At 46.8% G+C, this 24,707-nt stretch overlaps 2 protein-coding genes across 2 annotated transcripts in view; one reads left to right on the plus strand and one right to left on the minus strand.

Annotated features, from left to right (window-relative positions):
• TAOK1 (TAO kinase 1) overlaps positions 1-5,615 on the minus strand; it is a 143,024-nt gene extending 137,409 nt beyond the window's left edge. The window contains exon 1 of the mRNA XM_044993455.1: positions 5,569-5,615. The gene's annotated coding sequence lies outside the window, so the exon portion shown is untranslated. The remainder of the gene's footprint in view (positions 1-5,568) is intronic.
• Positions 5,616-6,109: 494 nt separating this feature from the next.
• The window catches only part of NUFIP2 (nuclear FMR1 interacting protein 2), a 28,891-nt gene continuing 10,293 nt past the window's right edge, over positions 6,110-24,707 (plus strand). Inside the window, exons 1-2 of the mRNA XM_044993463.1 lie at positions 6,110-6,579; positions 13,853-15,568. Coding sequence (XP_044849398.1) covers positions 6,360-6,579; positions 13,853-15,568 — 1,936 coding nt within the window. The 5' untranslated portion in view covers positions 6,110-6,359. The remainder of the gene's footprint in view (positions 6,580-13,852; positions 15,569-24,707) is intronic.

Raw genomic sequence — 24,707 nt, forward strand, 5'->3', positions numbered from 1 at the left:
ATACAGACGTTACAAGTGAGATTAATTCAGGCAGCAGCTCACAAGTATTCAATAAAGTCTAAACTTTAAACACAGTTATCATTCTAATACCGATTTTAACAACACTAACACACAGGTAAGCCAGCCTGATTCCAGCTCTGTATTTGTCAGGGTTCAACTGAGACATGGGGACATTGGCATGAGCTGGCCATGATCTGCTGGTGTCACAGCCCCTAAAAAGAACAAATTGCAACTACCTTTAATATGGACAGACAGTCCACAGAAACTACAGATTAAAAAAAAAAAATCAAAACCTTTTTTTAAACCAAGTGGTAAGCTGCTGTGTACCTTGTAAAGTGTTAAAAGAAACTCAGATAGTGTGGAGGTTTAGCAAAGATATCATTATGTTTCAGATTCCTCAAATCTCTAACAAGAAAAAAATGTAGGTGTGGGAGTTAAAATTATGGTGGGAGAAGCTTGACCACCTACACAACAAAAATGCCCCCTGCTGTTTGATTTGTAAACTGCCAACTACACTTTGTGTAAATAACATTTGTAATCTGTAAACTCTGTGGGGCAGGGACTGTCTTTGAACAACGCCCAGCACAGTGGGGCCCTGATTCTGATTGGGATCTCCGCGCACTGCTGAATTATAACCATTACAATGATGTATATTAAGGTTGCAAAGTCAAGCTCTCAGAAGTTAGGTAATGTCAGGTTTACAGCTGTCTGTGAAAGGTTAATTCAGCCCCCTTGTGTGTAGGCCTTATGATGAAGGCTGCGATTTAGTCATGGAGGTCACGGAATCCATGACTTCAGAAGACCTCCGTGACTTCAGCCAGCACCAGCTGGGAGCTGCAGGGTAGCCCCGCTTCCAGCCACCATGGGCGGCAGGGGGTATCCGCTGCTCCCGGCCACCGTGGGCGGCAAGGGGGACCCCCACTGCTCCCGGCTGCTGTGCATGGCAAGAAGGACCCCTGCCGCTCCCTGCCCATGCAGAAGTCAGGGGGGACCCAGCGTCGGGTGCAGGGCCATCCCAAGGGGGAGGGAAGGCCCAGGACATGGGCGCAGAGTTTCTAATCTGCTGAGCGGTGCTCCCACCCACCTCCGCCCAGGCCTTCCCTCCAGGCCCCACCCCGCCCTGCTTCTTCCCATCCCCATTCTGCCCCCACCCCACCTCTCCCCTCCCCGAAGTGTGCTGCACCCTTGCTCCTCTCCCCTCCCTCCAGCACCTCCTGGTGCCAGGAAACAGCTGATCCACAGCAGGCGGTAGGTGCTGAGAAGGAGGGGGAGGCACTGATCAGTGGGGCCCACCAGCAGGCAGGAGGTGCTGGGGGGAAGGGGAGGTTCTGGTAGGTGGGCTGCTGGTGGCCGCCACTCGCCTCCTCACCCTTCCCCCACCCACTGCTCTCCTCCTCGCTGTCTACCCACCCGCCTGCCGCCTCCCCTCCCTACGATTGTATCGATGCGCGGGGCCCAGGGCGGTTGCCCCGGTTTGCTGTACCCAAGGGACAGCTCTGCCTGCCCCCATAATGGAAATAAGGCATACATTTTCAACAGCGAGAGTAATTAACCATTGGAACAATTTATCAAGGGTCAGGGTGGATTCTCCATCACTGATGATTTTTAAATCACGGTTGGATATTTTTTTAAAAGATCTGCCCTAGGAATTATTTGAGGGAAATTCTCTGGCCTGTGTTATACAGGACGTCAGACTAGATGATCCCAACGGTCTCTTCTGGGCTTGGAATTTATGAAAAACCCCATCCTGCCTTATCTCCCTCTGTTCCTGTCCTCCCCAGTCTGCCCTGTCCTCCTCTGCTTCTGTCCTTCCCCAACGTGCTCCTGTCTCTGCTCCTCACCCCTCTGCATTCAAGTTAAGGTGCTTCTTCCTTCTTCTCCATGCTGCCTGTACACCACCAGGGAGCATTTTAAGAGAAAAGGAGAGACAGTCTCCCTGCTCTAAGTTCTAATACCAAGCACCACAGTGGCTCCTGAGGCCCAGGAATAGCAATTGCAGGGAAAGTAGTGCTAAACCTGGAGCCCTGAGCTGGAGCACTCCCAGTAGCGATGCAATGTTTGGAGAATATAGCTGCTAAACTCTAACAAACCTCTTCTGAGCATGTGTACGTGATGATTTCCAGAGAATTGCAATTCTGCCAAATGTTGGTGTATTTCACAATGCAGCAAAAAGCAGCTTTCTAACTCCAGAAGGACACCTCCGCTCCAGTCAAATTTCAAAGTCCCCATTACAAAGATTTGCTACAATTTTTCAACAAAACCACTATAATAATTTTTTTAACCTTGGCAAAACAACCTATTTTCCTCTAACCATGTTCTCAGAAATGACAGAATCATTTTTGCTGTAGCGTTCCAGAAAAATTTAGCCTGAGGCAGACACCAGCATGAAAAATGTCAGCCCAAACAGTTAAAATTTGGCAAAATACAAGGAAATGAAAACAATGTCTTTCTTAGAGCAGAAAGTGTTAGGCAACCTTAATTATCGGTGTTGCTGCCTGCTTCTCGTGTAATACTAATAATTTTCGGATTAGATCCTAAAAGGCACTAAACACAAATACAATACTGGAATTATAAGAATTCACAATTTCAATATCAAACACATTTGAAAGTATATTTTAATGACAACCTAAAAATATAAAGAACATATGCATATTACTGGTTTTACACTTGAGGGTTGAAGAGTCTCTTATTTAAGAAGCTCTGTCATCTAAAAATACTCCTGCAGCTACATCTTACTAATATAATTTCAAAAATGATAAAGAATAATTCTGAGTAAGATATATTTTTTTGTATTTCACATTTTTAGTTAATTTTAGTGCTGGTGAAAAATGCTGACTAACAGCCACGAGGACTGAAGGCCTCCATTTCTCCACAGAACAGGTTTTAGGTGCCATGCAATGAAACCATTCAGGTAAAGTTCTGATTAAAAGCAACACAAAAGTTGGCATGACAGACAAGTGTAACCTGGAACAGCATGTGCATTCACTGACAGAGCTCTGAGCATAAACTTGTCAGTGTTGTTCTGCTTCTAGGCAAAACTATAGGCTTCCAACTTGTCTGGGTATCAAATTTAGCCCAAATACTTTGTACAGAGTAGTCAATATAAGATATGACATGAATGGTATTAGAACACTTTTTATTTTGGAAGACTGTCCCTAAAATAGGCTATTTAAGGGTGAAAAGAGAATAGTGACAGGTTTGTATAATTTTTGGTGGTGTCCAGAACGGGTCCAAGTCCTGCCCCCTCTCCCCCACCCCCGCCTAAGACTCTGGGAGGGAGTTTGGGTGCAGGAGGGGTGTGGGCTCTGGGAGGGAGTTTGGGTGCGGGAGGGGTGCAGGCTCTGGGAGGGAGTTTGGGTGCAGGAGGGGTGTGGGCTTGGAGGAAGTTTGGGGTGCAGGCTCTGGGAGGGAGTTTGGTGCGGGAGGGGTGCAGGCTCTGGGAGGGAGTTTGGTGCGGGAGGGGTGCAGGCTCTGGGAGGGAGTTTGGTGCGGGAGGGGTGCAGGCTCTGGGAGGGAGTTTGGGTGCAGGAGGGGTGTGGGCTCTGGGAGGGAGTTTGGGTGCGGGAGGGGTGTGGGCTCTGGGAGGGAGTTTGGGTGCGGGAGGGGTGTGGGCTCGGAGGAAGTTTGGGGTGCAGGCTCTGGGAGGGAGTTTGGGTGCGGGAGGGGTGTGGGCTCGGAGGAAGTTTGGGGTGCAGGCTCTGGGAGGGAGTTTGGGTGCAGGAGGGGTTTGGGCTCTGGGACAGAGTTGGGTGTGGGTTGCGGGCTCTGGGCTGGGGCAGGAGGTAAGACAGGAGGTAACTGTCCTGATCTGTTCAGCACTGGTGAGGCATCAGCTGGAGTACTGTGTCCAGTTATGGCTGCCAAACATTGGGAGTGATGTAGACAAATTGGAATGTTCAGAGGAGAGCAAGAAAAATGATAAAAGGTTCAGAAACCCTGACCTACAAGGAAAGGTTTAAAAAATGGGTATGCTTAGTCTTGGAAAAAGGAGTCTGAGACATGCCCTGATAACAGTCTTCAAATATGATAAGGACTTTTATAAGGAGAATGGTGATCAATTGTTCTCCCATCCACTGAAGGTAGGACAAAGAGTAATGGGATTAATCTGCAGGAAGGGAAATTCAGGTTAGATATTAGGGAAAACTTTCTAACTATAAGGATAGTTAAGCTCTAGAACAGGCTTCCAACGGAGGTTGTGGAATCCCCAATGCTGGAAGATTTTAAGAACAGGTTAGACAATACACGTAGACCATCCCTACCAGGTCCTGCCTCAGCGCAGGGGGCTGGACTAGATGACCTCTTGAGGTCCCTTCCAGCCCGACATTTCTAGGATTCTATGTCAACAAAATAATTCTAAGACAAATAGTGCATAAATAACATTTATTTTCTTCCTTACTAGTATTAGTAATAACAAAGGATAGTTTCCTACTATGCGGAAACTTTTCTCACTAAAGATACTCACCTTGTAGTTATTTTCCTACTTTGTTTTGCCAAATTTTGTGTTGTACATGATTGAAGAGTTGCACAGGTACTTAAGTGATGAGATCTAGATAACAGGGTCTCTGAGTGTTTGAGTGATGTGTTATTGATACCTTGTTGTGAATGGTGCAAAGCAAGGATACAACATCCTGCAAAGGTCATGGAGAATCTTTTCTGTCCCACATGTAACCATGTTTGTGGTTCTTGAAATGGTCTGACCTAGCAGGTTCACTTGCAGTGTTTGCTGAATCCTTGTATATGGACATGAGTGTGAGACTCCATCACTTCTATTTTGTTTAACTGGTTGAGTGTGCTTTCATCTGATAATCTGCTACTGGAGTTCTAGAATAAGACAGTATGTTCCAGCTCTCTCAGCCTACTCCTGCAGTTGAATAAAGTTTCTTTCGGAAGAAGCTGTGACTCTGACCAGGGGTGCTGGAGAGCCATTGAACCAAACGTTAAACCCGGCATATAATGGAAACTTCGTCAAGCCAAGGGGGTGTGGCAGCACCCACAGCACCCATGACTCTGACATCTTAAATAAAGGTTAGTGCAAATACAATAATTTATAATTTGCTAATTTAAATCCCTGTCTTAATCAATTTCAGTTTGCTCATTTTGAAAGTTATTTAAACTAAACTCTGCTTAAAACATACACCCAAGCAACCTCACTGATTTAAATAGGGTTGCCTGGAAAGTGATGGCAGGATTTGACTCATTTATGTTTAAATGAGCATTTGCTTCTCCCCAACCTTCCTCTAATTTGATCCTGCAGTGAAGTCAGAATCTGAATCAGGACATGACATTCATTTCCAGGATGTGAGATTGTAGAGTTGCAAAACAGAATTATGACAGACTTTTCTGCACAATCAAGATGGGAAAAGCTTTTATTCAACCCTTAAAGGCTGAAATAATAGCAATGGGAATACAAAAAATGACTGGCCAAATACACTGTTTTTGAATGAGTTCTTTTTTCCCTAATTTAACTATTATTAGAAAAAAACATGGTAAAATATCCCCCACCCCGCCCCCTTTCATTTAAACTAGTCCTAAATCAGAACTTTCTCTTAGCAGCAAAACTGATCTTACCTGCCGTGCTTCATTTCCTTTTGGAAACTTTAAATGTTGATTCTTCCCTGTACAAAGGAAAAATTGGTTAAAACTGCACCGTGCCCTTTTAGACACTGCCCTGTAGAGCTTTATAATCCCTCCATGGAAATGAAGAGATTAGCATCTGAATGCAATGCAAAATGAATCCAGAATACACAATGATTTGCAGGCTTCTTTAAACGTTTGCATTATTTATTTGAATTACTGTTCAGCTGGGTTGGTGGCATTTTCCTTGTGCTTCAGCTCCCCTCCTTCGTTAGGAAAATAAAATAACGAATTTTCAAAAGGGGTCGGGGGGAGGGGAGGAAACGGAGTCGATGCAGAGGGAAATCGAAGTAAAAGTACCAATCGGATTGCTCCAGAAATGGAATCTGCTTGGCTGCACTGAAGCCTGCTTGTTCTCAGCGAGTGTGGAAAGTGCTGCTTGCAGACAGCAGAGTGAAGGAGACAGGCAGACAGAGACCATAGTGCTGACGTTGGAGGCCCAACCCTTGTGAGGTTGCAGAGGGTAAATGGTACGGCGCTGGCTGGCGCTGGAGCAGGGGGGGGGCTGGGTGGTGGGCGGGGAAAGCGGCCCTGGAAGCTTCCTGATTGCTGGAGCGAAGCTGCCAGTCTGCCCGGCTCCCCCAGTCAAGCAGAGCACTAGTGGAAGAGCCACACTTCTCGTCTCCCCGAGCCGGAGTGTGAGCCGTGTGTGCCCGGCGAGCAGCCCCACGCCCGGACGGTGCAGCGCGCAGCAGCAGCCAGCCAGCCCGCCCCAGCCCCTTTCAATGGAGGAGCAGCCCGGCCAGCCTCCGCAGCACAGCCAGCACCACCACCATCACCACCACTACTACTACTACAACCACAACCACCACCACCACCTCCAGCAGAGCCCCTACCTGCAGCATGCGGCCGAGCCCAGCCCCAAGGCCCCGCCGAAGCCGCTGCTGAAACATGAGCACAAGCACGCGGGCCCGCAGCACCAGGACACGCCGAAGAAGAAAACAGGTGCGGGAGGCCGGGGGGGACCGGGCTGGGGCTGGAACTCGGGCCGGGGAGCGGGCAGGGGTCGGGCGGGACCGGGCTGGGGCTGGGCTGGGGGAGGCCGCGGAGCGGGGCGGGGGCAGGCCGGAGAGCGGGGCCGGGGAGCTGGGGCAGGGCTGGGCTGGAACTCGGGCCGGGGGAGGCCGGGGAGCTGGGGCAGGGGTCGGGCGGGGCGGGCAGGGGTCCCGGGCGGGCTCGGCGGGTGGCGGTGACGGGGGAGGATGGGAGCGGCCCCTGCCGTGTCGTGTCAGCGCCTCCCCCGGGAGCGGCCCGGCCGGCGTGACCTTCCCGGCTGCGGGGCGGCCCGGCTCCCCGGCCCTGCGCCGGGCCCTCGGGCGGGGGTTCGGCCGCGGCCCCCTCCCCAGGCCCGGCTGGAACATTCTCCGCGGCTCTCGGGCCGCTTCCTGTCCGCCATGTTGGGAGCCGGGCCCGGCGCGGGGAGCCGCCGGCCGAGCCTAGGGGCTGGGACCCCCCCGCGCCGGCCCCACCCGGGCCCGCCTCCCGCCGCAGCGGCCCTTAGGTGGGCCTGGGCGGGGGCGGCTCTGTGGGGCCAGCGTCTCGGCGCGGCCTGCGCGGGGCTCGGCTCGGCTCAGCGGGCACGTTTCCCGCTCCCCGGCTGGGCGGCGGGGGGGCCGAGGCCTGGCTGAGGGGATGGAGCGGGTGTGGGGGGAGGGAGGTGGGGGGCGGCCGGGGCCTGGCGAAGGGGCGGGGGAGCCTGGGGGCGGCGGGGGCCGGGGCCGGGCGGGGGGAGGGAGCTGGGGGGCGGCGGGGCCTGGGGCCTGGCGAGGCGGGGCCTGGCGGAGGGAGGGAGCTGGGGGGCGGCCTGGGCCTGGAGAAGGGGTGGGGGAGCCTGGTGGCGGCGGGGGGAGGGAGCTGGGTGACGGCGGGGGCCGGGGCCGGCCGAAGGGTGGGGGGGGGGAGGAAGGGAGCCTGGTGGCGGCGGGGGGCGGGTGTGGCCGGGCCGGGGGCCCGCGGTTGTGGCGAAGGAGGCGGCGGGGGAGCCGAGGGGCAGCGCGCGGGGCCCGGGAGCTCGGCGGCGGGTGGGCAGGGCCGCGTGGGGCGCTGGCGGGGCTGGGCCTGGCGCTCTGGGTGGGACGGGCGGGGGCTGCGGGGAGGCCGGGCCGCCCCCTGGCAGTAGCAGCACATGGCCCGGGGCGGGGGGTGGCAGGTTGGGGTGAACCCAGCGCCTGGGCTTGAAACACTTGGGCAGCATGGCCAGCTGCCTGCCCCCAGCCCTAAGCAGTGGTGGGCACGGGGCAGTGGAGGTTTTATTCTTAATGGAGGTGCTCATCTGTGCCGCAAATATGGCTATGTTTAGCCTTCTCCCCGGTCCTTTGTGTGAGCGGAGTATAAACTGGCCCCTTTCCCCCTCCAATAGTGTCTGGTTTTATGTTGGAGGGGGTGGGAAGGGGAGACTTACAGGCTTTACCTTAGGTTTGTTTAATGTAAATGTTGGAAAGCTCCCCACTGTAAGTGAAGACAAACACTGGGTTGTAGGTTAGAGATTTGAGGGAAGTGCCTAGCTTCTCTGGAGTCAGACTTCAGTAAGCAGGATTAAGCTTAAATTGATTTTATTAGGGCTCCATGTTTGTGACAGTTTCTAGAACATCACATTGAAATATAAAATTTCAGTGCAGTGTGCATTCAAACACCACTCCTCAGGAAACCTTTTGTGCCCTTCAAATGCAGGCAATGGCAGCTTTGCCTTGATGTCTGGAGAAACTGGGGAATTCTTTAGATGCTATGAGAAAACTTAGCTGGTGTTCTGGATTTGCTGAAGGATCAAAAGAAATTATTCTGCTAATAACAGAATGGCAATAGATTTCTAAGGCCCTGATTCTGTGAGTGGAATCTTAGACTCATTTGGATTTTCATCACAATTAATGGGACTTCACATGGGGATACGGGCCTGCCTGCTCAAATCTGGTTGCAGGATTAGGACCTGAGAAATAAAACTCCATGTACAATATGGGGTCTTTCAGTCTCACAGATCCTCAAGTGCTTTTTGGGTATATTGAGGGATTGTTTTATCTACCACTGAAAAGCAGCAACCTCTTGGGTGCAGTAGTTATTTAACAAATAACACAGAAACCCTACATAATGGTTTCAGGCTGCAAAGTCAAGAATCCCATATCCATTTGAAACTATGGGTGAGACCTTAGATGCATTTGAATTTGGCCATGACACACTGTACGTTCTTCACCGGGGCTAGGGTATCATTAATAACATAAGGGGTCAGGACCTTAGGTTTTCATCTTATGCCATAGATGGCAATTCCAGCCAGTGCAGTGCATCTCTCACCTCCCAGCATTATCCTGGCATGTGCTGAATTAACACCTCCACTGCTGAATGGCTTATTCAATCATCAGCACCTTAGAAATAGGGTATGCGCCTGCCACTACAGACAAAATGCCATCATTCCTTGGCCTGATCTACACCTAAAATATAGGTCAACCTACCTACATCACTCAGGGATGTGAAAAATTTCACAGCTGTGCAACATAGGTCGATGTAACCCTCGCTGTAGGTGCAGCTATGTTGATGAAATAATTTCTGTGGGCCTAGCTACCACCTCTCGAGAGGGTACAGTAACCAAAAACAGCCTTCCACTGCTGTAGCAAGTGTTAAACTACAGTGATGTAGTTGCAGGTGTGCCTCTGTAGCACTTGTAGTGTGGACATACCCTTGGTTTGTGAGAGCACAGGCTGAGGTAGTATAGTTGTGCTACTAAAAAACCTAGTAACACTATTGGTTGGTATTGTGATATGACTGTGTGCACAGAGGAATTTTTTTTTCTTGTTGTAGAATTAAAACTAAATGAACCATAAATTCCCACAATGGTCCTATAATATATAAGAAAAATTTTCACTCTGAACAGTTCAAGCATGGATTAGAATGTGAGCTTAGAACCAATTCTGCTCTTATCCCCAGCACAAGAGTGGTAAATAACCTTCACTTGTGCCTTCAGGATGTGGGCTTTCAGCATGGAAAAACAGGCATTGATATCACATCTGATAGTGGCAGTGGCCTGCCACCATGATACCATCACTGATTTTGGTACATGGGTGTAAATAGTAGTGCCAAGTGCTGGTCAATCTCTCCCTTGTCCTGGCATTATTTTGTCTAGATAGTGTATTGAAAAATAAAATCTATTAGTGCTTGTCTGTAACAAAAACAATTGGTCCAATTATAAAATGTGATATAAGACGACAAATAACACTACACATTAATTCTCCACACAATTCAGCATCAGTATTTTAAACTTCATAAAGCTTCCTGGGAGAGTGACAGCACATTGTCTCGTTGTGATAAGAAAACCAGAGAGGAATGATTTTCTAACTTTGCCTGTGAATTAGGTATATATCGCAACTGCTCTATAACATCTTCCTTTCAATACCTAAGTAAAATCCTAGCTTTTGTATTAGTGGAAGAAAAAGGTTGTATTCAAAAGTAGATATCCCAGCCACTTCTCTGGCGGCTTGATTCTGCTTCCAAGGAAGCCCATGGAAAAACTCCCATTGCCTTCCATGGTGTGAGACTGGACTTTAAGTGATTTTATAACTGGCAGTCCAGAAGGTCCTTCAGAGAATTCATTCCAAATACCTCACTTCCATTCATTAAAAACTAAACTCTGGGTAAGGATCTGATCCTAAATCCATTGAAGTCACTCTGGAGTTTTTCTGTTGACTTCATTAGACTCTGCATGGGGCTGGGATTCCTAAATGCTGTTCTCAAGGAGCTGAAGGGAAGAATCTCCAGACATTTCTCTGGCCCACAACCCAGTTTAATGACAGAAAAATAGGTAAATTTTAGGATTTTTTTTTTTTATTTCCCTGTTACAGAAGGTTATTTGTATGTTGGGTGAATAAGACCATCCGCACTGAAATTTGGAATTGTGTTAGCATCTTTCTACTAAGAACAGTATTTAAATGTGGTTCTCCAGAAAAGTGGTAGCTAAAGCAGACTGATCCCCCACCCACACAGATCACATTGCAGGATCGGGGCCATGGTTTCAAATCTCAGTGTGGCCAGGACTTTGTTTTTACAACTTATATTACTGCTGCCCATGTGACTTTTTTTTATTTGAACACTTAATGGTATGTTATAGTACAGTTCAGAAAGCTGTTAGAATGCCATGTGCATTTAGTCTTTTAAAATGTTCTTTTGCTGGCTACCCAAAAGGCTATTAGGGACCAGAACTGTATCAAAAATAGATGTCAAGGTGCCCCAAACCTGCATGCTAATAAGTCTTGCACAATCATCTGCAGGTGAGTGCAATAGGGGACTGACTAAGTATATGCTGAAACAAGTTAAGCAAAATAACTGAATAAAATAATACCCAAGTTAAATTTCCAATATATCCAAAGGCGGTAGTGTGACTTTGGACTAATGCCTGTCAAATTCCAGTTTAAAAATGCCCTTCTGCGGTCTTTTTTGGGGGTCTCATGGCCAAACAAAACATCTGGAAACATACTTCTGTGTTTCTAAAACTTGACAGTGGTAGAATAAGCTTCTCTATTTGAAGTGCACTTTTACAGCTGTCAAGCCAAGACCTTGTATTCCAAGCATTAGCTTGGAGAGAATTTACGCAGTTCATGTAAATGCCTGAAAACCGGAGCTTGAAACTGACACTGTTAATGAAGTCAAAAGCAAAATCCATTAGTTTCTCTCACTCCTGATGCATAGTCTTATGATCATTCTCTTTATTTTGTTTTATTAAATAGTGATGTCAGAAATCCGAGTTACAAAAGGCCTTATACAGTATCTTATCCTTAAAAAGACTTGCTCTCTGCATGTCATCCTGAAACTAATTTTCAGTCCTTGGCTCATACATCAGAATTCCATCAATCTGTGCTTCATTGGGTTGAAGTATTTATGGTCAACAATATTAACACCATTACATTACTGGAAAACTTGTAGCAGTTGCTGATAGTTCCACACTGTCTTACTTTGTTTAACCTCCCTCAACAAGCTGAGCAATGGGGTTCTTGTAGGAATCTCTATGGTTCAGAGTTCCACAAGATATGACCACTTACCCTCGGATGCCTGGTAGCTGAATGTCTGCACTATAAGTACTACAGCAACCCAGCTGCAGCTACGCCACTGTAGTGTAGACACTACAGCAATAAAAGGGTTTTTTCTGAAGCAGTAGCAAATCCACTGACCTAGCTGTGTCTGCATTGTGGGTTAAGTTGACCTATCTGTGTTGCACAGAGCCTGAACTTTTTCACAGCCCTGAGCGAGGTAGCTAAGTTGACCTTAGTTTTAGTTGTAGACCAGGCAGGAGTGTTTAGGATGCAAGATCCCTTAATTTTGAGAGTGACAGTTTTTAGTGTAGCAGTCGAAGAATAATAAAATTTCTTCTTGGAAAATATTCATTGTGAACTTGCTAAACCAGGGTGTAACCTGCATTACACCATTTTTACAACAGTGTAACTGAATCAGGTCCAACGTGTTTTCTGTTGAGGAGAACACATGAGTTTTCTTGCATCTGAAAAATTCGACGCACTCAAGCCATATTAAGGTAATTTGAGGCCCCAGAGATGCCAGGACATGGGGAGGGGGCACCTTCTGGCCCCACCTGCCCTTGAAGTGGCATTAGTGATCACTCTTCCCCCCCCCCCAAAAAAAGGGGGGGTTGGGGGCAACACCATGGATTTCCTTCTTTGTCCCAAGAGCTCCAGCAGGGCCCTCCCCCTCCAAAGGGGTAGCAGCAGGGAACTCCATTATTTACTTGTTTATGGTGGATGGACTGAGCCCTGTCACAAATGCAGTCCTCTGATGTAGTGATGGTGGGGCCCTCCAGAGCAGTAGGTCTTGGAGTTGCGCACCATTGACGTGCATGGGACAGTTCATGCTTTTCTGTAGACATCAGTTGCACCTCGTCATGTTTTTTAATTTCTCTTTGCAACCACAAGGGCTAGAAACCTACTTTTTCTTTTGATGGAAGCTGAGATTCTGATGTAATCACATGGTTCAATGAGGTGGGGATCTAGGTAAGGGCCTGTGTTTCCTGTACCTAAATCCAGATCTGCCCAATACTTCCATTTTCCCCAGGATGCCCTTGTAATACTGTAGTTTTTCAATGGCTTGGCCTCGCACTGATGGAAAAGTTCACCTAAAGAATAGATTATTTCTTTCCAGTCGTTATCTTTTTAAAGCTAATAACTCATGCAGGGAAGCGGTGGGACTCCTATAACTTTTAACACTGTTCCCTCAGAATAGTTACAATGGGAAATTTTCTAAAAGCATTTCCAAAGCTGATGAGCACTGGAAAATTTGGCTCACAGATGGTACTTGGGGAGAGGATGAAGTGCGATTTAGGGCTATTTGTCTCTTATTGTCCTGGGTGCAAAAAGCAGTGTTTGAGAAACAATGACAAGGTGGAAACATTATCAGTGTACGAATTGGATGACGTCCTGTTGATCAACAGGGACTTTGAAGTAGCTTGTGTAGCAATGTCCTAAGCATTCTTAAACTTACCAGAATCAAACCGTATTATCATATCTCTTTCAGTGAATAAGAATTTTACTAGGAAAATAGCATAATTTCTTTATTCATCTTCACACCAAAAATTCAGTCACATAACAAAGAGGTGGAATTTGGTCATGGTTAACTAACTTCCTGCCAACTAACACAGCGGTAACTATCACAGATATTTGTGCACTTCAGCTTTGCATGGCAGTCTGTTCTAAATACAGACCTTAGAGATGGCAGGAGCTTATAAAAATTGGCCCTCTGTTCATAATATGCTGGGTTTTAAGAAATTGACTTAGCAAAGGTGGAAGATCCAGCTGTCCAGTTGTAGCTTCTTGGGAGTGAATTTTCCTCTTCCTTGATCTGAAAATCCATAATAATGTTTCAGTTCTCTTCAGCATTATGAATAGCCTGATTGCTTGCTGTATGCAAAGGGATATAGTCTTCAAAAAAATAAGAGCCCAGAGGCCTGCCAAATGCTCTATTGCATGTTAGAGGCCATAGAGAAGTGTTTCCTTCTAGTGGATTTATGTGCTTAACTCCATCATTGAGGTGAGACTGTACCTTTCCTTTGACGTTAAGCGGTAAGGCCCTGCTTTCACATATCAAAGGGTGGACACTTTTTACTCTTTTAAAAAGCCTATTTGAAGAAGATGGTTATGCTTAGGGGTTTAATTATAGCTTGCTTGTTTTTTCAATTAGAAGTTTAACATTTCACATTTTTAATTCTTGCCTTTTTGTTGTCTTTGCCTGTTTTTAGGCTATGGAGAGTTAAATGGTAACGCAGGAGAAAGAGAAGTATCATTAAAGGGCCTGTGTGCTGATGAAACAACCAACCCATCTTCCAGGGTACCGAATGGCAGCCAGCAACTTGTAGACACTAATGTAAACCCAAAGCAGACTGTTAAGGCCAGCACCTTTGGGAAAGCTGGAATCAAACCCAAGAACTTCATTCAGAAAAACAGCATGGACAAAAAGAATGAAAAAATTTATGAGAATAAACTTAGAGAAAATCAATCCTCAGACAAGCCAGAGGCAGTATCTATTCCAAATGGTGTTGTAACAAATAGTTCTGGTTATATCACTAATGGCTATGTAGGCAAAGGGGCAGATAATGATGGTAGCGGGTCTGAGAGTGGATATACCACACCTAAGAAACGGAAAGGCAGGCGTAACAGTGCCAAGGGTTGTGAGAACTTGAACCTAGTGCAGGACAAAATAATGCAACAGGAGGTCAATGCCCCATCCTTAAAACAGGAACTTGAGAGTTTCAAGACTGACTATAGTGAACAAAAGGGAAACCGAGTTGACAATACTAGGCCTGTTTGGAAGTATGAAGCTGGGCCTGGAGGAGCAGGTCGTGGGAAAACAGGGGTTGGGGAGGTACAACGAAAAAACTCTGATGCCAAACCTGGGATTAGCAGCAAAAAGTTTGATGACCGGCCCAAGGGGAAGCATGCGTCAGCGGCTGCATCAAAAGAGGACTCATGGACCCTGTTTAAACCACCCCCAGTTTTTCCAGTGGACAACAGCAGTGCTAAAATAGTTCCTAAAATAAGTTATGCAAGCAAAGTTAAAGAAAACCTCAACAAAGCAGCTCAGAACCCATCTTCGTCTCTGTCTTCTTCATCATCGTCTTCATCTACTGGAGAAACGCAGGCCCAAATGCCGAGTCGACTGTCCCAAGTGCCCATGTCTGCTATGAAGTCTGTTACTTCTGCTAGCTTTTCGAATGGGCCCATTTTAGCAGGGACTGATGGAAATGTATATTCTCCAGGGACCCAGCCACTGCTCACAACTGCTGCTAGTACTTTAACATCAACCTCGTCCGAGTCCGTACACCAGGACATAAGTACAACTTCAACAGCCGTTGAACAAAAGAAGTCTAGCCTTTTTATCTACCCTTCAAATATGCAATCTGTGCTTTTGGGCGCAGCACAGGTAGATCTGCCATCTCAGACAAATCAGCAGAACCTGGGGGATATCTTCCAGAACCAGTGGGGTTTATCATTTATAAATGAGCCCAGTGCTGGGCCTGAGACTGTTCTTGGGAAATCAGTGGATAATAAAATAATGGAAGTGACATTTCAAGGGGAATATCCTGCCACTTTGGTTTCACAGGGTGCTGAAATCATTCCCTCAGGAACTGAACAACCTGTGTTTCCTAAGGCTTATGAGCTGGAAAAACGGACTAGCCCTCAAATACTTAGTGGTATTATAAAGCCTGGGACTGCTAGTGAGATTGGAGTCTTGTCTTTGGAGCCACATCACATAGGTGACCTGCAAATGGCAGAAACCAGTAGCCAAGGTGCTTTAGTGTTCCTCTCAAAGGACTATGAACTAGAGAATCCCTTGGCCTCTCCTACGAACAGTTTGTTAGCCTCCGCCAAAGATCAGAGGTGCCAGAGAGGCCTAGGAAGGAAAGATAGCTGGGGCTCTTTTGACCTGAGGGCTGCTATTGTTTATCACACTAAAGGTAATGGTTCCACTTGTTTCCTAACAGAGCTCTCTCTTAATTGGTTTGGGAAAGTGCAACCTTCACAGGACTGGAAGCCTTGATCTTAAGAACGGCCTTGGTGCTCCCAGTCTCTGATGCCCATAGCAGTATAAGAATTGTGTTTTTAAAATACTCTAACAGTCACTTGATTTCATTCAAGCTATGTTAAAGGTGCTCTCTTCTCTATTCATGTGTGTGAGATTTAGTAGAGGTAATAGCAGCTGTTTTACCTTCGGTGCCTGTTTGGGTGTCTTTAAACTCATGTACGGTGAGTAGATCTTCCAAAACTTCCTGACGTTGAAGAGGGTGAAAGCTCAGCAATGGGCCCACTGGTTGACCGGGTCTGTTCCTCTAGTTCTAAGGCTGTCTGTCACAGACAACGCTCCAGGGGTTTCTCTTCAAAAAACGAGCTGGTTGTCTGAGACGTGGCACGGATATTTCCAGCTAGGAGCCAATAGACTAAAATGACTCAAATTACCCCTCCATTCTTGAAGTTTTTGAATGTTCACAAGCTCTCTGCCTCTTCTTGCCAGCTCTGCAGTTCAGTTAGCTAGGTCAGGGGCGGGCAAACTTTTTGGCCTGAGGGCCACATTGGGTTTCCAAAACTGTGTGGCGGGCCGGTTGGGGAGGCTGTGCCTCCCCAAACAGCCAGGCGTGGCCCCTATCTGACCCCCCCGAACCGCTTCTTACCCCCTGATGTCCCGTTTCTCTCCCTCCCCCCCGACTCCTGCCCCATCCACCACTCCCTGTCCCCTGATTGCCACCTGCTGCCACGTCCAACCCCTCCTCTCATTCCTGACCCCTGACTGCCCCCATTCCACCCCCCGTTCCCCACCCCCTGATCAGCACCCTGAACTCCCCTGCCCTTTATCCAACCCTCCCCTCCACCCCCTTACTGCGTTGCCTGGAGCACTGGTGGCTGGCGGCGCTACAGCTGCACCACCCAGCTGGAGCCAGCCATGCCACCGCACTGCACAGAGCTGTGCTGCCCCAGGAGCTTGCAGCCCCGCCACCGAGATCATTGTGCCAGCAGCGCAGTGAGCTGAGGCTGCGGGGGAGGGGGAAACAGCAGGAGAGGGGGCAGGATCTCAGGGGCTGGGCAGGAGGGTCCTGCGGGTGATCGTTTGCCCACCTCTGAGCTAGGTGCTCCCTTGACTTGGTCTTGCTTATCTACCTTTTGGGCAGTTCCCTTTTATTTTATTTTTTGCTATTTCTTCCCCCCCCCCCCCCCCCCGCAAAAAAAAAAAAAAAAAAAAGGAAGATGCTCCAGGAGCCTTCCATGAAGTATCCCTTTCAGGGGAGAGCTGAATGATAGCTGCTCAGAAGTGGGAGGCCATTAAAGAAATCTTGTCCAAGTGGGAAATTTAATGCCTTATGACCCATTGCAGAGAGAGTGCAAAATTACCTCTCCAAGGCCTTCACAGTTCATTCAGGTAAAGTGTAGAAATCTTGGTGGCTTTGTTTTGCCATTAAGCAACTCAAAAATTGTCCCAGGTCATCACTGTAATTTTGTAACCCTTTATGCTCTAGTGTTCTCATTGGGAATAACAGCCTAGTGTTCATCAATGTATTTTTATCTACATTTCAGGATTTCTTTTAGTCATGAAGCAGAGCTTTAGAGTTTTGTGTTCCTTACACCTGTTGAGTCTTGACTCTCAGCCAGCCTTTCAGAGAAAACCAGGGACACTGGGAAGTAAAGTTCCAGGCAAGCCTCATCCTGCCATGTCTGGAGATTTCTGCAACAGTTGCAAACTTGGATTTTTATTTTGTTTTTGCTCAGCTTAAATTTATTTTTTAAAGGAACGAAGTAGCTACTCTGTTACCACTATTCTTTAGATCGCTTCCCTTCTTCAGTCAGCTGGGCAAGACAGTCTCCACCTAAACAGTAGTAGCTACAGTGGAGGTGATGAATAATCCCCCTCCCGCGTTCTGCGAAGGAGCTAATCATTGTCAATGGCAGAAATAAACGCTTAATGGGAATGAAAGCACTTCTAAACTAACTCTTCCCTTTCCTTTGCCGGCCACCCCCTCCACCCACACTTGTACACACGCTTCTTCTATTTTGGCCCATCCAGAGCAGTAACTCCAGTCATCATATGATTCTGGGAGTTCTCTGCCCCAACATCCTTCTCAGGTGCCTTCTTTATTTCTCAATTTGCCTTCTCCTATACCAATTTCCAGATGACATCTTGGCTTCAGCCTAGAAGATAATGGGTGGATGTCTCTTGTAATCAATGCCATACAGATCATGTGACATGGGTTGCTGGGAAGAACCTGAGCTTGCATCATACGAGTCAGTGCTCATTAAATGCCTTTCCTGGTTTGGGGAGTGGAAACCAAAGTCCAAATTTGAGTGTCTTCCCATTTTTCTGCTTTCTGGTTCATCTGTATGTTGGCATTTGTTCTGAAAGGGTTCCAACATGATTTGGAGCATATTTTCTGAAATGCCATTTTATGGATCTGTGGTGAGACATACTGCTCATCCTCAAAGACAGCTGCAGAAAGTAATTACTCATTAAGGCCATGATCCTGCAATCAAATCCTGGTGGGTGACCAGGCAGAGCCCAATTGAAATTGGTGAACTTCATGCTGGTGCAAGGGTCTGTCTGCCCACATCCAGTTACAGGACATTAGCCCTAGTCAGTGATCTATCTGTGTGGATGAAAATACCAGTACCATTTTCTGCTTATGTTCTGTTGGCCTGCAGTCAGACTACAGCACTGAAGCAAACAGCTCTAATAAAATGTCTAACAAAGCTTCAGAATATGTAGAACAGCAAAATAAGTTCCCCACGGTTCTGCCACTGTTTGTCTTGTGCAGTTTCCCAGTGTCCCTGGTAAATAACTGCCATGTTCCTATGAAGTAAGTCTGACAAATCGTTCTATGCTATCTCCAATGGAGAGAAGCTGAAAGCCTGACTTGTGTTCTAGCTGTTGTAGTTTGGGGGAGATTTGTCCAGACTGGACAGTTAGTGTGTTTAGATTCCATTGGGGGTGGGGGGGAATTGCTCCTCAAAAGCTGCTAATCAACTTGGAAAGAGTGGTGTTGCTGGCTCGCTTCTCAGATCTGTCCTCCATCTTAATCTGGTAACGCTCATAGTTGAGTCCTCTCAAACTAAAACACAGGATGGTTCTGTTGATACTTTCTGTACGTGTATGTTCCATCCACGAGTTGAAAGTGCTTTACAAAATGTAACAGTCTCAGCTTCCCATTGAAAGGTGTTGCTGCCCTTTTACTGATGGGGAGGGGGGAAACTGAGGCACACAGCAGTACAATCATAGAGGCAGCTGGGAATAGCATTTGAGTGATAGTCCTGTGCTCTAGGCACTGGACAGCATTGTCTTTCCAGACAGGATACGCTTTGCTATAAGGTGTATTGCTGGATATGGGAATTCTTGGAGTGGAATGCTTGTACATGTGAAGACATGTACCCAGTGTGCTTTTGCCCTCATCAGTTTGCTGGGCACATGCATGTCGGGCACTGGAAACATGCTGAAGGTCTGGCAGTGCTTGCTTGTGCACCTTTTTATTTATTTTTTGGATGCTCTGAAAGTTAGTTTCACAAGTCTTTCTCCCTGCTTTGCCTCCAGGGTTCCATTGATTAAGGCCAAAAGGGACTATTATGATCTAGTCTGATCTCCTGCATAGCACTGGTCCTAGAATTTCAACTAGTAATTTCTGTAACAAACCAATAACTTCTGCGTGAGCTAAACAACCTGTCTCTTTGCTGGTAACTCGTACGTCTCCACTATGTACTGCAGTACTGTAAAAGGAATCAACTACACCTCTACTCCGATAGAACAGTGTCCTCGGAAGCCAAAAAATCTTACCGCATTATAAGTGAAACTGCATTATATCGAACTTGCTTTGATCCGCCACAGAGTGCAGCCCCGCCCCCCCGGAGTGCTGCTTTACCGCGTTATATCTGAATTCATGTTCTATCGGGGTAGAGGTGTATGTGCTAAATGAGATCTACTAGCTAAATATTGGGTTCTGGTTGTTACATGGTTGGAGATTGGGTGGCTATTTTGGGTGGGAGTCTGAAAAAATCCCAGACCTGCAGGAGGAGGTGGTGACTATGCAGGGGGCTTCACTTCCCTCTGGATTGGCACTGACGCAGTCATGTCAATGCAGTAGGGGCTATTGAAGTGTCATCTTTGTTGAGATAAAACTGTGGTCTTTACCAATTCTGGGGGTACCTTGTTTTTTAAACAAGAGTATGGTATATTTGTCCCAGCTATACTTTAGCTGAAGTAACTACTTTCGGATTGCTTAAATGCTCCCTTTTTTTAAAACATATTTCATATCCTAAATGGTCATGTGTTGTAGCCTTTGTGTTTAAAATAGATGCCATGTTGTAGGTCAGAGATGGCTGCATTTCAGGGATTCCTCTGTATGATGTGGGGCTTTTTCGAGGGGGCAGGGGGTGGAGGAGGCGGCGGCTATGTAGTAAGAATATTGTTGGCTAAAGGAAGAAGGATTTAGGTCTCATTACAAAGTAGTAAAGACCTCAGATGAGGTGGGGAGAGAAAGCTAAAGTTATATCTACTGCTCTTTCCTGCCCGTGGGTTTTTCCCAGTGCCCCTGCTTAGTTCCTCCTTGGCTTCTCTGCTGTACCCAGTGAAGAAACACTAGTGGCATGGAAAGTAGAGCAAGCAGCCACTAGTGGCTTTCACTGGAATGGTGAACCGGGTCAAAAAAATAGCAGAGTTGTGAATTCAGCAATTTTCTCTCTTGGGGGGAAGAAGTTAAGTCTCTGTTTGACACTGATGTTTTTGTGGGTCCTGAATGTAAGAATTCTGTCCGTCCCCCATCCCCCCCCTTTGTTTTTTTCCTGCTGATTAGGATCCATTAATTAGTGGCTAGAATTGTGGTACAGAGTTACTGAAGATCTATACACAGTTTTAGCCTTATGCATTTTCCTATACAAAACCAGAACATAGCCTAATTCTTCCGACCAGCAAGTAGGGACACAACTCAGACCATGGGGAAGCTGGTATGAAAAGCCTCCCTCTCCCTAGCTTCCTTTCTAGTTTTCTGTTTTGAGCAGGATATTTACAGTTGACATAGTAAATTGAAATCAGCAAACATCTAGCCCACGGCCCTACTGAAATATGTAACCTGTTGGCCACTGGCAGGCTCTCCGGAGGGGGACATTTTATGGAAGTTAAGTATCCATCTTTATATAGAATCATAGCAGGCTTCTGTTCCCCATTAGGTTAGGCCCCTCTTATATTGTCAGAGCCATCTGTGTGGGACTTGGGAACCCCATTGAATCCATAGGGCTCCATGCAGGTGTCTCCACACAGGTCCCATTGTCAGATTGAGGCCTTAGATAACAGGATTCCTGATTTCCTAGATAAGTAGTGTGACAAAGTTCCTCTCTGCCTTGGTGGGTCCTGTGCTTACTGGTGGATTTGCTCACCTCAGAGATTCACCATGTGGATCAGGAAACAGCCCAGAGACCTTCCCCTCTGGTAGAAGCCACAGTCCAGGTCAATTCCTCCTGTGTCTGATCAGGAGTTGGGAGGTTTGGGGGGAACCCGGGCCCACTCTCTACTCCGGGTTCCAGCCCAGGGCCCTGTGGATTGCAGCTGTCTATAGTGTACAGCTGCATGACAGCTACAACTCCCTGGGCTACTTCCCCATGGCCTCCTCCCAACACCACCTTTATTCTCACCACAGGATTTTTCTCCTGGTGTCTGATCATGCTTGTACTCCTCAGTCTTCCAGCAATGTCTTCTCACTCTCAGCTCCTAGTGCCTCTTGCTCTCAGCTCCTCACATGCACGCTACAAACTGAAGTGAGGTCCTTTTTAAACTCAGGTGCCCTGATTAGCCAGCCTGTAATTAGCCTGTCTGCCTTAATTGGTTCCAGCAAGTTCCTGCTTGTTCTGGAACTGCCCCTGTTACCTTACCCAGGGAAAAGGGATCTACTTAATCTGGGACTAATATATCCGCCTTCCAACACTCTCCTGTAGCCATCTGGCCTGACCCTGTCACAGTAGTAATTCCATAATCTCAAGCTGTATGACTGGACACTGCTGGAACGCCCTGTCCCAGACATCTCCTGAGATCACCAGGAAGATGGAGCTTCTGCCTGCCAGAGCTGAGCCCTGGTCCAATGAAATTTAAGAGCTTCATAGAGCATGGACCTGGAGAGCCCAGGGTTTGGAAGACCTCATGGGAAGGGGACCAGACCCATTGAATCTCATCCCTATTCTCTTGGAAGGGTTTGCTAGTGAAATCTTTCGGGGTTTGCAGGTCTCTGGAGAGAAGATGCACCGTTTCACTTGTCATTGTTCCCGAAAATCCAGCATCTCTCCCTGAACGTTTCACCAATTCTTGAGGCTTTGCAGTCTTTGAGTTGAGGTCCTGGAGCAGGAACTTACTGCAGATTTTGGGGGGGAAGGGGGTGCGCTCCACTTGCTTTTAAGGAATGGGTTATTCGATTCCTGGTTAAGTTCTCCTTTGTATTTCTGGGGGTTACGGAAGCCTCTTCTAGGGAAAGGCAATTGTGGAAATAAAAGGATCTTCTTGGAGCTGTAAATCCTGTGGGGAGCATGGGGAAGTTGCAGATCATATTATTGTCTGAAAAAAGAGGGAGGCTAGGAGTGTTTTAAACTTCCAGAGACCAGAAACTTCACCAGCATCAGTACGTAAAAACCGATCTCAAAACAGAGAATGGGAAGCTGGGAAATCAGCTCATAGATCGAAAGGGCTTAGCCTACAATTCTAAACCGTCTTCTACTGATCGTTCCAAATTATGCAACTTTCCTTTTTCTCTGTCCTTCACCCCCGGTCATTGTCCTGATGAATTTAAAGGGGTTTTCTGCAGCGGTCAGTTTGTTGAGCTGCCAGATATGACGGGCCAATGAGTGAGGCACTGAGATAATCCAGAACTACGGGGAAAACTCACAGATTCATTCTAGGGAAAGCATTGAACAAAGAATCCAACATTAAGATTGATCAAGTTTTAAGCTCATTAGTTTTCTGTTGTAATTGGCTGAAGAGAGCCAATGGGGAGAGAAGTATTTTTCCTTCATGAAAGAGTTTCAGCAGGTAAATAAAATGTTAAGATAGTATGGGGTGACTGCATTTCAGTGTTACAGGTCAGTCAGAGGAGAGGAACATGTATGTATTTGTTCTTATTTAGCATTTAAACCCATTCCATATCAGAATGGTTAATGCTGGGTTTATGGCAGTCTGTCTCAGACTAATGTGATGAGCTCATAAACTTTGTTAGTTCTTCAGGATTTGTCAGACTGTATGCTTCAAGATAGCCAGGAATTACTGCTCTCATCGCCCTCTTCTCTTCTACCTGTCCTTCTTGGGAGAAAAAGGAAGATCACATTTGGAGGCTAAAGGCTAGTCTACCCCAAGTTACATCGGCACAGCTATGTCTCTCGGTTGTGAAATACACATCCTTGAGAGACCAAGTTAAGCCAATTTAACCCCTTGTGTTGGCAATGCTAGGCTGATGGAAGAATTCTTCCAATGTTCACTTCTCAGAGGTGGACTACTCACAGTGAGAGGAGAACCCCTCCCTTGGATGTAGAAGAGGTGTACGCTGATGCGCTGCAGCATTTTAAGTTGAGACGTCGCTTAAGGAAGCTGCATTGGTTTTACGTTCTTTCCTCTTTGGGCATGTTTATACCACAGAATTACATCAACCTAAGTTCCACTCCGTGTGTCGGCGATGTTTGTCCTCACTAGGAGCTCTTGTACTGATTGTACCGTCAGTGTGAGACATTGTGGGATTGCTTCTGAAAGACAGTGACAGTCAATGTAAGCAACTCTGTGTTTGCACTGACACTACATTGACCATGACGCTGTGCTGCTTGTGCAGGGGGAGTTAAGTCAGTAGCAGGTGGTAGCTACATGGACAGGAGCAAAATTGTAGTGTAGACCCTTCCATAGTTAGGTTGACATAAGCTACCTTGCGTTGACTGAATTCTGTAGTGTAGACCAGGCTTTAGATTACAAACATCAGGCAAAAAGTTGTCCATTCTCATTTTAGTTCTGTATGAGTCCTGTCTTTCGGTGTTGGACATGCTCTGATGTAATACAGCTTTCATGTTCATGGCATCTGATGTAGTTAGGACCAAACGAAAGCACAGAAGCCAAGAACTTTTTTTGTTTTTTGTTTTTGTTTTTTTATTTTATTTTATTTTGCATGAAAGAGTGGTGGTGTAAGGGGTTTGAACTCCTCCTCATCTTTATTATAATGTATCTGATTTGAATGATTACAGTGTTTGATAGTAACTTGTTAGTTGTTCTGTAGCTAGAAAGAGGGCTCATGGTTTCCAGTTGTCTCTTCCTTTTTCCTTTCTCATCCCATTGGACAAGACTGTTCGTAACAGTGATATTCTTTAGCAGCTAGGAAATGGTGCATGCACTGTCATTTTTAATGGGCAAGTGTAATGCCGCTTTGCACTTCCAATAAATGCTTCATTTCACCTCCTAGAAGGCTGCATTGCACTGATGAGTAGTGGTCACTTGCACTGACCTCTCTCAGGCTGTTGTGAGGATTAGTTAATGTTTTGTAAAGCACTTTGTGTCATCTGATGAGCGCAGAGTATTGTTGTTATCATGACATGAAAATAACAGGCTTAGTAAAATTGTGTGACTGGCCTTTGTTACAAAAGGCCTAAACGCTATCCCGAGTTCTCACTGCATGTATCAATACGCACCTTCTTGCCCACGTCAGCAAACAATTGATGGGGAAACCACTGTACAGACAATTGATTGAGGTGGCATTTGGCACATACCTGGTTAAATTTGTTAATTTTGTAGATATTCTCCTTTTGCCGCTCCCCCTTTCCGTGCTGCCTAATTTCCTTATTGCCTAGTTCCAGTGTTAGTGGGCCCCACTCCCATCCTTGGTAATAGTATTGCTGTTCACCCGCAGCTGTTCTCCGTTCCTGCCCACTTCCCATCCACGTCCTGCTTAGTACAGTCACTGGCTTCGCTCTCAGAAAGGAATTCTTAACGCTGATTCATTTTATTTTGTAGAATATCTGCTCCTTCTCCACAAGTATTAGCCACATTTCCAATATTAAGACACAAATAAACCCTCCTTAAATATTTTAAGCCATACAATAAAGACCTGTTAAGTG

This window comes from Mauremys mutica, chromosome 19 (assembly GCF_020497125.1).
Source record: "Mauremys mutica isolate MM-2020 ecotype Southern chromosome 19, ASM2049712v1, whole genome shotgun sequence".
NCBI lineage: Eukaryota > Metazoa > Chordata > Testudines > Geoemydidae > Mauremys > Mauremys mutica.